We start from the raw sequence: 15,495 nt of genomic DNA, 5'->3' as shown, positions 1-15,495 counted from the left end.
TAGGTTAAGAATAAGACCTGGGATCCCAGGTTCCAGAAAGTGTAATTATTTCCCTTCACTTTCAAATGTTTAAGAATAAAACCATTAAGTTACATATTCCATTCACCTTCTTATCTAGAGATGATGGAATTTTTAACACTTCAGGCTAGCTTTTCCTGTTCCTTCTTTACAAGTGAAAACGAGTTTTCTAGGTTTATGGAAAATCTCAGTCTACTCTTTCAGCTGGTATTCATCACAAAACTATCACATTTGTCAAAAATATTGTCTCTGCCAAGAAGATCTGAATGGAACATTAGGAATAAGAAAGGATCTCAAAATGGATGTTTTTAAGTGTATGAAACAAATTTTTACAGCATGAGTAGCTTCTTTGGGTCACAAGGTATTTTATATACAATATTTGTAAAACTTTTGATCCTGAAAAGGCTGTTTTTCCTCATACTCAGTTGGTTTTAAGGATGATAACCATACTCAGTTGGTTATGCAGTAAATAAGACTTAAGTAGTTGGGTTTTGTTGATGTATACAAAATTGAGAAGTAATATGTAGATTTTCTTTTAGGATTCTTCCAACACCAAGTTTGTGACTTTAAAAATTCATGCTGATACAAAAATCTGTACAACTAAAGAAGCTAAGCAAGAAGAAGGACCCTGAGTAAGATGATCAATCCTCACTCAGAAAGACAAATGGGATGAACATTGGAAGGAGAAAACAGGAAAACAGGACAGGAGCCTACCACAAATGCCCTCTGAAAGACTCTACCCAACAATGTATAAAAGCAGATGTTGAGACTCATAACCAAACTTTGGGCAAAGTTCAGGGAATCTTATGAAAGAAGAGGGAGATAGTAAGACTTGGAGAGGACAGGAGTTCCACAAGGAGAGCAACAGAAGCAAAATATCTGGGCAAAGGTGTCTTTTCTGGGACTGATACTCCAACAAAGGACCATTCATGGATACAGTTAACCTAGAACCCCTGCTCAAATGTAGTCCATGGCAGCTCACTCTCCAAGAGTGTTCTCTAGTAAGGGGAACAGGGACTGTGTCTGACATGAACAGTGGCAGGCTCTTTGACCACTCCCTCCCTCCCCCCAAGTGAGGAGCAGCCTTGCCAGGCCACAGAGGAGAACAATGCAGCCAGTCCTGATGAGACCTGATAAGCTAGGGTCAGATGGAAGGGGAGAAGAACTTCCCCTATTGGTAGACTTGGAGAGGGGGATGGGAGGAGATGAGGGAGGGAACAAGGGAGGGAGTGGGAGGAAATGAGGGAGGGGGCTACACCTGGGATACAAAGTGAATAAACTGTAATTAATATAAAAATAAAAATTTAATTAAAAATACATGTTGATATACATGTGTGCATTTTCATATTGTGTGGGGGCTGCATGTGTATGTAGGTGTAAATACATATTTGAGTGTGAAGTTCAGAGGACAACTTCAAAATCATGTATAGAAATCTGATCTGCCTCCTTTGAGACACGGTCTCTCATTGACTGGGAGCTCACCAATTAGGCTAGACTGGCTGGCTAACAAGCTCCAGGATCCTCCTTTCTCTGTGTTCTCACATCTGGAATTACAAGCTAGCCCTACCAAGCCCTCATAGACTCACCTGCCTCAAAGCCCAACAGTGTGGATTCTGGAAACTGAACACATGTCTTCATGCTTATTATTTAAGCACTTGACCAACTGAGCTAGCTATCATGTGACTTTTAAACTGAAACACCCTTAGTGGCCTATTAGTATTTCTAAGACATTATTAATGATTATTTGGCACAGGATTCTTTTAGTTTTGGATTTAGAATCTGGATTGAATGAAGAATTTTTTTAATTTAATTACAATTTATTAATTTTGTATCCCAGCTGCAGCCCTCTCCCTTGTCTTCTCCCAGTCCCACCTACCTTCCCTCTTCTCCCCCTGTGCCCTTTTAATAATATAGGATAAACATACTTAAATCTATTGTCCTAAAGAAGCTAAACAACAAGGAGGACCCTAGGGAAGATGCTTAATCCTCATTCAGAAGGGCAAACAGGATAGATATCAAAAGTAGGGGAAGACAAGGAACAGGACAAGAACTTTCCACAGAGGACCTCTGAAAGGCTCTACCCACCAGGGTATTGAAGAAGATATTCAGATTCATAGCCAAACTTTGGGCAGAGTGCTGGAATCCTTATGGAAGAAGAAGGAGATACAATGATCTGGAGGAGTCAGAATCTCCAAAAAGGAGAACAACAGAGCCAAAATACCTGGGTCCAAGGAGGCCCACAGGGACCAATACTCAACCAAGGGCTGTGCATGGAAAGGACCTAGACCCCCTGTTCAAAGGAAGCCCACTGGTTGAACCAAGTGGGTTCCCTAGTAAGGGGTACAGGAGCTGTCTCTGACATGAACTCAATGGTCAGCTCTTTGATCACCTCCCCCTGGGAAGGGTGCAGCCTTCCCAGGCCACAGAGGATGATGATGCAGGCAGTCCTGATGAGACCTGATAAGATAGAAGGTCAAGATAAAAGGGAAAGAGGTCCTCCCCTATCAGGGGACTAGTAAATGAAGAATCTTAAAGATTTGCATGACCTTCAGGAGGTTTGTTCTTTTATTCTTAAATAGTTTCACTCAAAAAACAAATTCTGGAGTGTTGATCCCATCTCCCTTCCTATTTATTCATAAAATGAATATATATTTTTCTATGAAGAAAATCTACACTTCTCATATCAAAATATATAACTAAAGAGTATGATGGCTCAAAGGTTTAAAATTGATTCAATGTAGTTACAGTTTCATTTCAACTTAATTCATTGTTAACATGAACCAAATACTAAACCAAATGGGTTCTTATAGTCTTTTTATACAAGAAGATAGAATTTATAGAATATGCTCAGAGTTTAAAAGATAACTTCTATGTCAGATAACCACATTAAACCAACTTTCTTCATACAGGGCCATGATAGCAATAAACATAAAGTTCAGACTTCATCTTAAAGGCACTTAAAACTCCAGTGTGAAGTTCCTTGTGTCCTTAACAACATCATTTGGAAAGTTAAATGCTTTTCAATTTTCCATAAGAAAAGACTGGATGCTGTAAGTTCACATTCTCTAATTTGAACCATTAAAATGGTCTCTATTACTAAGAAAATCTGGTGAATTTACAATGATAGAAAATATTAAAAATATTTGAAAAGCAGTCTAACTATTTGAATATATGTTAACATCTGATTATCAAGATGTAATTATAATTGTTTAGATCTTGAAATTTCATATCTAGAGTTTCACGTGTGCATATATATATATATTAATATATTAATAATTTCATATTCTTACACTTTCAAATCATTTCATGACAGGACATTCCATCATCATCAAGTTCTTACCACTATGAATAATGTTGGCATATTTATAAACAGAAAGGAAGGGAAATTCAATAAATTTCCCCAAAGCGCAAAGCTGGTGAATAATGAACAGCCTTTCTCTAATGACAGTGGCACTCCTTCTGAAGGAGAGCTATCTCTAGTACCTCTTCCTCTCTCTGCAGGTGGGGCAGGAAGCATTCTCTCCCCCTCCTCTCCCTCCTTTTCCTGCTGTCCCCACCTCCTTCTACTTGACTTGTTAACATCACCTTTGTAAACTTGTTTCAATAGCCTAGCATGGTAATTCCTTTCTAAAAATTGTTAAAATTTCTATTAACTCAAAGGCTTTTTTTTTTCTTACTTCCAGCCCACCCATTACAAAGTAGAGCCTCTGGGGAATGTGACTATTTTGGCTTTTCCATTATTTTCTGGTTCTATTTGGTAGGTTTGTTGGAGTTGGTCTGAGTTATCACTGCTTCTTTTATATACAGAATAACATCCTGGCCATATCATAAGAGAAACCTAATCACGAAGTTCAGTGTTGACATCCAGGAATACTTAATGATTGTTACATGATCATGGTGAACAGTTCCACTTGGTTACTTAATGACTGTGTCTTTCTGGATAACAGGTTCAAAATATCTTTTCTCAGTTTCAACTTAATTAAAAAAGTTTTTATAACCATTTGCTCTCAGTCATTTTGCTACCCATTTTCTTATATCATTAGTTTACAGAAATGGCAGCACAAATTTAGAGAAAAAAAAAAAACCCAACATTTATTTATTATTTTGAGGGTTGGTAGAATGTATGAGCCATAGTGGGTAAGTAGAGGTCAGATGACAATTTTGAAGTTCAGTTCTCTCCTAGCTTTTATGTGTAGTCTGTGGATTGAACTCAACTTCAATGGCAAGTGTGACAATCCAGGGATCAAGTTTTCCCGCTATTTTAATGTAATGTAAATCACAATATGTTGTTCAGTAGAAACTCCCAAATTATTTTCTCCTACATTTTTGTCCTTGCTATTTTACATGTGCAATTCTCTCTTTTTCTTTTTTTGCATGATCACTAGGTGTGTGTTGTGCTTCTTATTGGTACAAGGCCTATAAGAGCAGCATTTCTCCTTTGAAACCAAATTTCCTGCTTCACCATCTGAAAATGTTTTGTGTACTGCTCAGATGATCTTTATAACCAAATTTATCTTGTGCCTTCTGGGGTACCATGCAACCAGCAGCATTAGTGTTTGGGGCTTATTAAATGGTGTTTATTGCAAGGCACAGAGTATACTCTCAAACTAACAAGCAGGAGACTACGACTTGGCTTTCACTACATATAATCATTGTTCAAATAAATAAAAATTATTTCATGTTTATAATCATGTAGAAAATGGCAACTAATACACAACCCTTGGATGTCTCTCTTCTGTTTGTGAAGTAGGTGGAACCAAATAACATGGCTGAGTAGAACACTACACCTAAGCTACTTGTAATCAACTCAAATCTTGCAGCATCTCTCTTACACTTCTTTTAACCCAACATAAAAATTGTTGGGAATATAAAAAAAAGGCATTCATGAAGAGGTTTTGGAATAATAATGTGTCAGCCACAAAAACAAGTTAGTTCTATTATTGGCTTCTATCAGGAGGCATGCTATCTCATCCGGAACTATCTAGGCTATTGTTTAACATTTACCATTGAAGGGTAGACAATCAGGTCAATTTTGTTGGTTTCATTCTGCTGTATTTACCAAAGGTCCCATTTTGAGGGTCTATTATATTATGCTATAGTACGTAGCCTAAATTATGCTATTAATTTATGATATAAGTAGGTCCTTAATGTATTTTTCTTGTCTTTATATTTTAAACTTCCACACTTTAATTTGATTCCTTTGTTCAAGGAAACATTTGAATCACTTAGATTATAAAGAGCTATTGTGAAATTACATGAACACATTCGTGTAGTGTCACAGAACAAAATATGTCCAGTGATAGAGAATGTATAGAATCTAACATGGCATACTGAATACTTTGTTACTAGGGACATTTAAGAAGATCTGGAGGAGATAAGCTGAATATTCAAATGTACCAGTTATACCAAGACTTACACATACAAACACTGTGATGATATAGAGGATGACAGTCAGAATTGGGCAAAGGTATAAATTATACATTTCAAGAGAAACTCATCATTTTAAGGTACATAATGAAACTTCTTACAACTTGCTGGTCTCTTATCAAATATATTTAAAAGAATCACATACATTTAAAAGATCATGATAGTGTATGTTTTGTATGTGAAGTGATATTAATAATGGATACAATGCATCTATCTTAATACTAACACATTTTCCATGAATGCTTGAATGGCTGCACCACTACATTTTACTCCATTTTCCCTATACAGAAAAATGTTATATTAATCCAGCCTTCAAGATCCCATTAAAAAATTCATAAAAATATGTTTAAAGAATATTTTTTCATAGAAAGGTAAAATTTAACAACTAGTTATAAAGTTAACATTTAATCTTCTCTGTTTTCTTTATGGCCACATACATACACACTTAACTTTATGTTTATCTATTTATTTATTTTTGCACCAAAGTGAAAGCAGTGGGGGCAGACTGTGTCCAGCAGCATAATGCCTTTCCATCAAGGTTGACCTACTGATCTCAGTACAGGCCTCCATTAGCAAGAACTATTGAAATGAAGATGTTTATGATCTCTCAGAATCAACAAGCTGCAAAGAGAACATTCAACATAGAATAATTTGTCCTTGTATTTTCTACCCCAATCCTTTTGGCTGGAAAGAAAACAGGTGTCATCAATGGTCCTTACCTGCAATGTACAACCATTGGCCCTGCGTCAGGAGGGTTACAGGTTTTGACTCTTCGTAAGAAAGCTAGAAAAGGTGTGGGGTGCTCCGGAACGCCGTGATCAGGCCAGGCGGTGAACTGAAACTGTCTCACTTCCCTCTTCTCACTTGAACCATTCTGTGACACAGGAACACTGGATCAGATATTGATTTCTAGCCCCCTTAGTTGGTAATTATGAATAATACTTAAACATCTTGTCTCAACTCTTTTCTCTTAGGGTATAGCTTTTGAAGACACATTACCTGGAGACTCAAAGCTCTGAGCTATCCCTAAATGCCCAGTATTTGCTCTGGCAGGTAAGCTTTACAAGTGAGCTTTACAAGTGAGAAGCACTCTGATGTCTGACTGCAGCCATCAGGAGTGCTCTTGTCTATTTACAGAAAAAAATAGTTCTTCTATTTTGGAGAACCTTTCTGCAGAGCACAGGTTTCATAGTTAGTGACAAAACACTAGTCCAGAAGAAAAGGGGCTGAATGATCATTCATTCATTCCTGATAAATCATTTCCATAATGATTTCATTCTTTCCTGTTGCCAGTGGGACCTAGACTTAAGTGACGGCTTACGGGATTTGGTTTTCTAAAATAATAGGAGGAACAGGGCAGGAGAACAAAGACAAAGAGCAAACCTTATAAAGTGCAAAGGTCCGGACACAGTATGTAGCCAGCTCCACAGTATCCAGCAGTGTCACCTGGACCAGCCCATGGGTTTCTGTGCCTCTGCTGGGCCAATACTGGTCACACTTCACCTAAAGAAAGAAGTGACAGATTCAGGCCAGATGCTCATCAACTCTTCTTTTAGTTTCCTTTTGAGTTGCTGTTGAAGGAAAACAGCTTTTCTGTATTTCATTTTATGTTGATCTTTTTTTCTGGCATGTATTCTTGTTATCCCAAAATATGTAAATTGCTGCTCTGATGCCAATATAAACCACATTTAAAAACTGGTAGGAATATTAAGCAGTAACAGATTCAATTTTCTGGGAGAAAAATAAGTTGCAGACTGTTGCTGAATAAAATAAGGACAGAGATATTTGAAATTTTTGGAGTACTTGGGGAAAACATATTTGTTATTGCATAGACACTATGATTCACATCAGAAAGATTATACTTAGACATTTAAACCAAATGGCTAGATAGTGTTCATCCATCAGGATTTTACAGGCACACACTATTACACAATGCTCTCTCACAATTTACAACTATACTTGTTTAAAGAAAAGTAGAAATAATTTGAAAAATCTATCAAAGTGTAATATACAACATAATAAGCGTTATTTAAAATACAAGATAAATGGTATTTGCATGCAAAGCAAATGAAATCTGTAGCATCTATGGGAACAATCTGTCTGCTCTTTAAGTGTGGTTTTAGAGGGTTATTATAGCAATGTAGTTTAAGTAGTACAATTCATTTATTTAAGATAAATGGCCTACTATTTCCATGTGGAGTGGAACAGTCCATGTAAGAACTACTCAACCCAATTAGTTTGGATGTGACAAAGAATACTTTCAACTTTGCAGTGAGCCTCAGATTTGCTGTGTGTCCACTGTGCAGCAAAAGGCATAATAAAATTGATGAAGGCATTATATTTTCCAGTGAGGTCACAGGTCAGAAAATATTTACCCATTCTGCCACAGAGAAAAGAAAAGTGGAAGTGCTCTCTCACTGTGACCGAAGGAAATACATTTAGAAGGTGAGGGAGGAGCACTGGTGCACATTAGGAAGCACATCCTTTCTTTTAAATGGGAAGAATAGAAAGTATGGTTCGGAAACTGCACAAAGGCAATAGGCATTGTTCTCACAGTTGCTAAAAGTTTTTGGTCTAGTGAACAGAATTATTAGATAATTATTCACTTTTCAGCTTAATGAAATACTAGCAACATCCTGTGAATAACACTGCAGTTTGGTTTGCACTGCGTCTGTGTCCTCTGGCACTCAGGCTGTTTCTACATAGATACAAGACCTTCTAAAGAGTGACAGTTTTCACCCACTTGTAATGGAAGTTTTGGTTTCTTTTAAAACTCAATTATGTTATGCAAATATGTTTTTGTTTTAAGCCCAAGTGTAGGATTTTAATTGGGCTAAAACTTTAGTTTAGCTTTTCATTGTCCACAACTGATAATTGCCTCCTGTGGGGCATGCTCTTTGCCAGCTGATAATAGCCTGCCTCCTGTAGCAGAGAGGGGAATGGTCTCAGACTTTGAGGGATATTAAGACAAGAGCCCAGAAAGAGAAGGGGTCTCAGTTTGGAGAGACCAGAGATGGAAATGGATGGTGTGGCAGCTTGGAGGAAACAGCTTGGAGGAAACAGCTTGAAGGAAACAACTTGGAGGAAACAGACATAAAACAAAAACAAAACAACAAACAAACAAAACAACAACAACAAAAAAACCAAACACGTTTCAAGGCAGCAGTTTGGAGGAGACTGCTGTGTTTGCTGTTGATGGAAATTGGTATAGCCCCAAAAGGACCCAACGACCCTAAACAGCCAGAATAAGTAAAGGGGTCTGTGCCCCATCTCCCTACTAACCCTCCCTCTTTTATCTAGAGTTAAAGGGTTAGTGGATGAGAGATAGAGGCTTAAATTCCACAAATAAAATAAAGTTTAAAAACGAGTGCAACACCCACTAGACAATTTTATTGACAAGAGAGAAAAGGAAGACACTTTTCTCTGTATCTATCTATTTGGGGTGCAGGAACTGAATTCAGAAGGTTTGATTCCACTGCCTTTCTCTCAACTATTAGACCACACAAAATCACTTACTTGAGTAAATAAACAAAACAAAAGGACTTCCAATTCAGATGAAAAAAAAATGAATTACAATAGTATTAAAATACTCAATATGTTTTCCACTTTTAGAGACTAATCTAGTGTTTTTATTTTTATCATAGGCTGTAACTCAAAGAAAAAAAAAACATAAAGTTCCTTCTTCAAGGACAATACTTAAGACCTCTCACCATTTGTTAAAGCCATACCATACTTGAGAAATTTACCAAAGTTACAGTTGAAAGGAACTGTACTACATAAGGAACAATAATTCATACAAAAAAGCCGACAAATGTTAGGCCAAAGACATTTTTTAAAACCGTGAAAAAGACACCAATTTGATAAAATACTTTTTGTGGACATATACACATATGGTGTCAGCATGGGGTCAGAGGCTCCCCCATGGTCAAATGGGCCATGACAACAATATATTCCTATGGTGGTCCTTTCTCACACACAGAAAGGCCTTCCCTTTTGACTTATTCTCAGTGTGGCCTTCACAGAATTCATCTGGTTCCACAGGGTTGAGAGCTTATGTTTGGTGATAATTACTACTTGAAGGCTTTCATTTTTAGCCCTATACTATGCAAATATTTTATACTTCAATATTAGAGTCTGATGTATAAGATTATGAGAAAACAGGTGTTTCAGAGCAATTTAATATTTTTTGTATAAGGACTTTAGGTGAACCATGCTTTTATTTAATATTTCTTTTATTTTTTGATATTATAATTGCATCATCACCCCTCCTTTCCATACTTCCCTTCAAACCATACCATACCTCTATCCTTTCTCTCTAATTCATGGCTTATTTTTTAAAATAAATTGTTGTCACACACACACACACACACACACATGTTTATGCATGCATGCTTCTTAAATATGTAAACATAGCTTCTCAATTAGTGTAATGGTACTTCCGTGTATGTTTTCAAAACTTACCACGAAAATTTCATAAATAAGTATAGTTCTCACCTCTTATAAAGAAAACTTCTTTTTGCAACAGATGGAGATCATTATGGAAAACCACAACCAATCTAAATGCTGACTTGGGAAACCCCATCTCAATAGATACATCTACAACAAAACTCCCAAACCTAAAGATCAAGAATCATTGCAGATAATGTGGTGAAAAGATGGTATGACCCAGAGGATCAGGAAGTGATCTGTGAGACCAAGGCTCCTAGTAATGCCTGAAGTTACATCCAGAATGTATTACCAACAAGACTACATAAATATGAACTAAAGAAGGCCAACAGCAATAGAAATGCTAAAGTGGATCAGGGAACACCCTGGAGGCTGCAATCCTACATAAGGATCTGGAGGCAGTTAAGGAAGGCTGAGAGTGGAAGAAATGCTCTTCGCCAGGGAAGAGCACACCAATTGGTTAATCATTATATTATGAATTTGAGATATCTCAGTTTTTTAATGTAGGCACACAATGCTTTCCTCTTGAGTCTTTCTTCAGTGTGATCTGTAGAATTTAGTATGTTGTGCTTTCAAATTCATTCAATTCTAGAACTTTTAAATTTTTCTTTCTTTTTTCATTCTTCACCCATTATTCATTTGATATTCAATAGTATGGCTTTTTTTAATTTTTTGGTTTTTCAAGACAGGATTTCTCTATATAGCCTTTGCTGTCCTGGAATCACTTTGTAGACCAGGCTGGCCTGGAACTTACAGAGATCCACCTGCCTCTGCTTCCTGGAGTACTAGGATTATTTATAGCTGTGTGCCACCATACCCGGCAATAGTATATTCTTTAGTTTCCATATGTTTGTGTGTTTTCAGTATTGACTATAGCTGTTGATATTCAACTTTGTTCCTTTGTGATCAGAGAGAACAACAGATATAATTTCAATATTTTAATTTTTGTTGAGAATTGCTCTGTGTCTTAATATGTAGTGTATTTTAGAGAAAGTTCCTGAGCTGTTGAGAAGAATGTGTACACTTTATGGTTTGGGTAGAGTTTTCTGTAGATATCTATTACGGTCATTTGATTCATAATGTCATTTAACTCTAGAGTTTGTAAATTTAGGTTTTATCCCCCAAACTAATGAATCTCTAGATTTTATAGGACCTACCAAAATTAAATCTGGATGGAAAAAAAGAAAAGATCCATATATACAATGAAAGAAAGAGAAGCAGTAATCCCTTAACCAAAACACAAAACAAACAATTCCAGGGCCAGAGGCATTCAATGCAGAATTATAAAAAACCTTCAAAGTTTAACACTCCTCCTCAAACCATTTCACAGCCAAAAAAAAAAAAAAAAAAAAAAAAAAACCAAAAAAACAAACCAACATAAAAACCAATAAAAAAAAATAACCTTTCCAAATTCCTTTTATAATTCCAGTGTCCTGCTGGTTTTAAGTCTACTTGACATAGTCTAGATATATCTGAGAGTAGGGAGTCTTAATTGAGAAAATGTCTCCATAGGATTGGGCTGCAGAAAGCCTAAAGGGCATTTTCTTAATTAGTGAATGAAATAGGAGGGTCCAGCCCATTGTGTTCCACCCACTGGCTGATTGTCCCTGGTGCCAAAAGCCAATGGGATGATAAAGCCAGTAAGTAGTACTATTTGATGGCCTCTGATTCAGCTCCTGTCTCCAGATTCCTGTTCCAGTTCACCTCAGTAATAGACTGTGAAGTAAAGTGTCAGCAAAATAAACCCTTTCATCCCTAAGTAGCTTTTGATTATAGTGCTTCATTACAGCAATAGTAACCCTAATTAAGTTAACCCTCCCAAAAGAAAATGTTCACTCATGATAAAAGTTTTGGAGAAAATAGAGATAGAGGAAATATAGTGCAATATAATAAAGGCAATATATAGAAAGCCCATAGCCTCCAGAATACTAAATGCAAAACAGCTCAAAGTATTTCTACTAAAATCAGAAACAAGACAAGGATGTACATTCTCTCTATTCCTATTCAAATTTTTAATGGAAGTTGCTGATTAAACTGAATAGTTGCAGGTAGAACAGCGAAACCTGATCTTCATCTCAATACTTATACAATGGAATACTATTCAGCAAGTGGGTCCCCTAGTAAGGGGAACAGGGACTATTTCTGATATGAACTCAATGGCTGGCTCTTTGACCTCTCCCCTCCCCTCCAAGGGAGGAGGAGCCTTGCTAGGCCACAGAGGAGAACATTGCAACCAGTCTTGAAGATACCTTATAAGCTAGGATCAGATGGAAGGGGAGGAGGTCCTCCCCTTTCAGTGGACTTGGAAAGGGGCCTGGAGGAGATGAAGGAGGGAGGGTGGGAATGGGAGGGAATGAAGGAGGGAGCTATGCTGGGATACAAAGTAAATAACCTGTGATTAATGTAAAAAAATTAAAACTATTGAAGAAAAAAAAAAAGGAAATCATGAAATCGGTAGGCAAATTGTGGGAACTAGAAAATATCATCCGAGTGAGGTACCCCAGAAGCAGAAAGACACACTCACTTGATATATACTTATAAGTGGATATTAGACATATAATAGAGGATAAACATACTAAAATCTGTACACCTAAAGAAACTAAGCAAGAAGGAGGAAGCTCAGTCCTCATTCAGAAAGGCAAATGGGATAGATATCGAAGAGGGTGAAAACAAACAAGACAGGAGCCTACCACAGAGGGCCTCTGAAAGATTCTACCCAGCAGGGTATTAAAGCAGATGCTGAGATTCAAAGCCAAACTTTGGGCAGAGTGCAGGGAATCTTATGAAAGAAGGGGGAGATAGAAATACCTGGAGTGGACTGAAGCTCCACAAGGAGAGCAACAGAACCAAAAAACCTGGGCACAAGGGTCCTTTCTGAGACTGATACTTCAACTAAGGACCATTCATAGCGATAACCTTGAACCCCTGCACAGATGTAGCCCATGGCAGCTCAGTCTACAAGTGGATTCCCTAGTAATGGGAACAGGGACTGTCACTGACATGAACTCAGTGGCTGGCTCTTTGATCACCTCCCCCTGAGGTTGGGGGCAGCCTCACCAGGCCACAGAGGAAGACAATGCAGCCAGTTCTTATGACCTAATAGGCTATGGTCAGATGAAGGGGAAGGAGGACCTCCCCTCTCAGTGGACTGGGGGAGGAGCATGGGTGGAGAAGAGGGAGGGAAGGCGGGATGGTGAGGTGATGAGGGAAGGGTTACAGCTGGGATACAAAGTGAATAAATTGTAATAAATTTAAAAAATTACCCTGCAAAAATCTCAGCTACAAATATATGAAGGATTTCAACATAAGACCTAATAGCCTGAATATGACAGAGGAGATAGTAGGGAATATACTGGAATACATTAGAATTGGAAATGATTTCTGAACAAGACACTAATAGAACAGATATTAAGACCAAAAATTAATAGATGAGCTCCAATAAAACTAAAAAGATTATGTATAGTAAAACCCACCATAATTCAAGGGCAGAGGCAGTCTACAACATTGGAAAAAAAATCTGTAGCAGCTACATATTTGACAGAGGGTTAGTGTTCAGAATGTACAAAGAACTCAAAAAATCAAAAATTAATGAATAATTAAAAACAGGGCATGAATCTTATCAGAGAGTTCTTAAAAATGGATGAAAAAAAACTTTTGTTTAAATGTTCAACATCCTTAGCCATTAGGAAATTTCATATCAACTACTTTGAGATTTCATCTTATCCAGGAATGTATATGATAAAAAAGAATGAATACAATATCTGGCATTGATGGAAAGGGGAAACTCTTGTTTATCACCGGCCAGATTCAAACTATTGTGTCAATATGGAATCAGTGTGGAGGTTCCTTAAAAGCTAGAAACTGATCTATCAGATGATTCAGCTATCTTACTCCCGACATATTTCCCATACTACTCCCAAAATGCAGAAAAATGGAAACAGCCTAGATGTCCATCAACTGATGAAATATAAATAATATGTGTGGCATATTTATACAACAGAATATTACTCAGTTGTTAAAAAAAATTCATAGGTATTGCAAGTCATTCCATAACTTAACGTGGAAGAACTGAGCTGATACTCAAATGGAAGATTTACCCTACCTAGTAACACTGGTATCATTGTATATAAATCTCAAAATTCAACACGTTTCAAGGAAAGCAGTTACCTGCTGGGTGAGGTCGTATTAGTTGTGATGCATGCCTTCATTATCAGCACTCATGAGGCAGAGGAGGCAGGCTAGTCTCTGAGCGTTTGAGGCCAGCCTAATCTATAGAGTGAGTTTCATGCCATAAAAGACTACACAGTGAGACATGAATGCACACCAAAAATAAACAAATAAACAAAAAACAAAAAAGGTCACTCACAGTAATCACATAATTGGCACCATCATAAAATAAATAACTGCAGGCTCTAAGAAACGGTAGTTTTTCCAATAAAATACAAAATTTTCATCTTAAAAAACAGTAAGGAAACTCACAGGTGAAAGGATGGACTAGTCTGAGAATGAGATAACACAGAACTAGAAAGACACACACCACATTTTTTTTCTCTCACTATGGCTGTCAGAATTGAATCATCAAATATGTGTATTCCATTTGGAATACCCATACAGCAAAGTATGTAAGTAAAGAGACCCAGGGTTGGGAAAAGTAAGGGAGTGATTTAACGTTGAGGTGTGGGGGAGGGGAGGCAGAAAGACTGCAGTCGTATAAAGGGTTAAAGAGGAATAATAGAATAGAAAGCGTTAACTTGGGATAAGGAGAAGGCTTGGTAGAGGAAATAATATAGGGAAGGATCAATAATATTAAAGGCCTTTCAAAAAATCACATGGAAAACTATCTAACATACACATACACAGGGAGAGAGAGAGAGAAAGAGACAGACACACAGACACACAGAGACAGAAAGGGAAAATTGAGTTGCCCTTTAATTGGGTGACACTGTTTCTACTAGCTACTACAGGCTGATGAAAAAAAATCCCATGTTTTGAATTTGGTGTCCAGGGAATGCCTCATAGACCCTTTGTTGCCAATGCTATTGATTATCCATCAGACTTGTTTGAAAGACTCTCTTGCTGAAGATACTGCCTACTTGAGTCATAGAACATTGGGAATTCAAGCTATCATTATTCTTATCAAGCTGTAAACCCTGAGACCTACAGCAATGATAGTAACAGTGAATTATGGACAGTGCTGCAATGAGGCATTAGCATCATGGGTGATTAGCAACCAATCACTTTCCTATTGGATGGAGTTCTTGCTCCACAAGAAGAAAATCCATCCTCGGTGCCACTATTGGGCCAAGAATCTGTTGGCTAAAAAGGTCATAATCCTTAGGGCAGAATGTACTACTACTATTCTGCTAAATGGAGATAGTATTAAACCTATTCCTAATGACAGTATAGATTAATGCATCTTTCAGCTCTCATCAGAAAATCTTCTACTTGTAGTAGATGGTGATTAACACAGAGACCCATAACTGGTCAAATTACAGAAAATAAAAGAGACAGAAATGCTCAGCCCTAAATGGGAAATCTATGTTACCCTCTGTTTTTGTAGCTGTTCAGACTTGTTATGTGCCAGAGTGGGTTGCTACCCACGGG

The 15,495-nt window shown here is 37.3% G+C and overlaps 1 protein-coding gene across 5 annotated transcripts in view; it reads right to left on the bottom strand.

Moving 5' to 3' along the window:
- Positions 1-15,495, bottom strand: part of Ptprd (protein tyrosine phosphatase receptor type D) — a gene marked incomplete in the record, with an annotated part of 2,622,804 nt that overhangs the window by 54,454 nt on the left and 2,552,855 nt on the right. For all 5 annotated transcript variants that reach the window (XM_055629942.1, XM_055629950.1, XM_055629948.1 and 2 more), the window contains 2 exon segments: positions 6,165-6,319; positions 6,829-6,948. In XM_055629942.1, the coding sequence (XP_055485917.1) occupies positions 6,165-6,319; positions 6,829-6,948 (275 nt within the window).

Source organism: Psammomys obesus, unplaced genomic scaffold (assembly GCF_907164565.1).
Source record: "Psammomys obesus unplaced genomic scaffold, mPsaObe1.curated_primary_1811, whole genome shotgun sequence".
NCBI classification, from domain to species: domain Eukaryota; kingdom Metazoa; phylum Chordata; class Mammalia; order Rodentia; family Muridae; genus Psammomys; species Psammomys obesus.
This window is presented reverse-complemented; position numbering and strand designations above follow the sequence as displayed.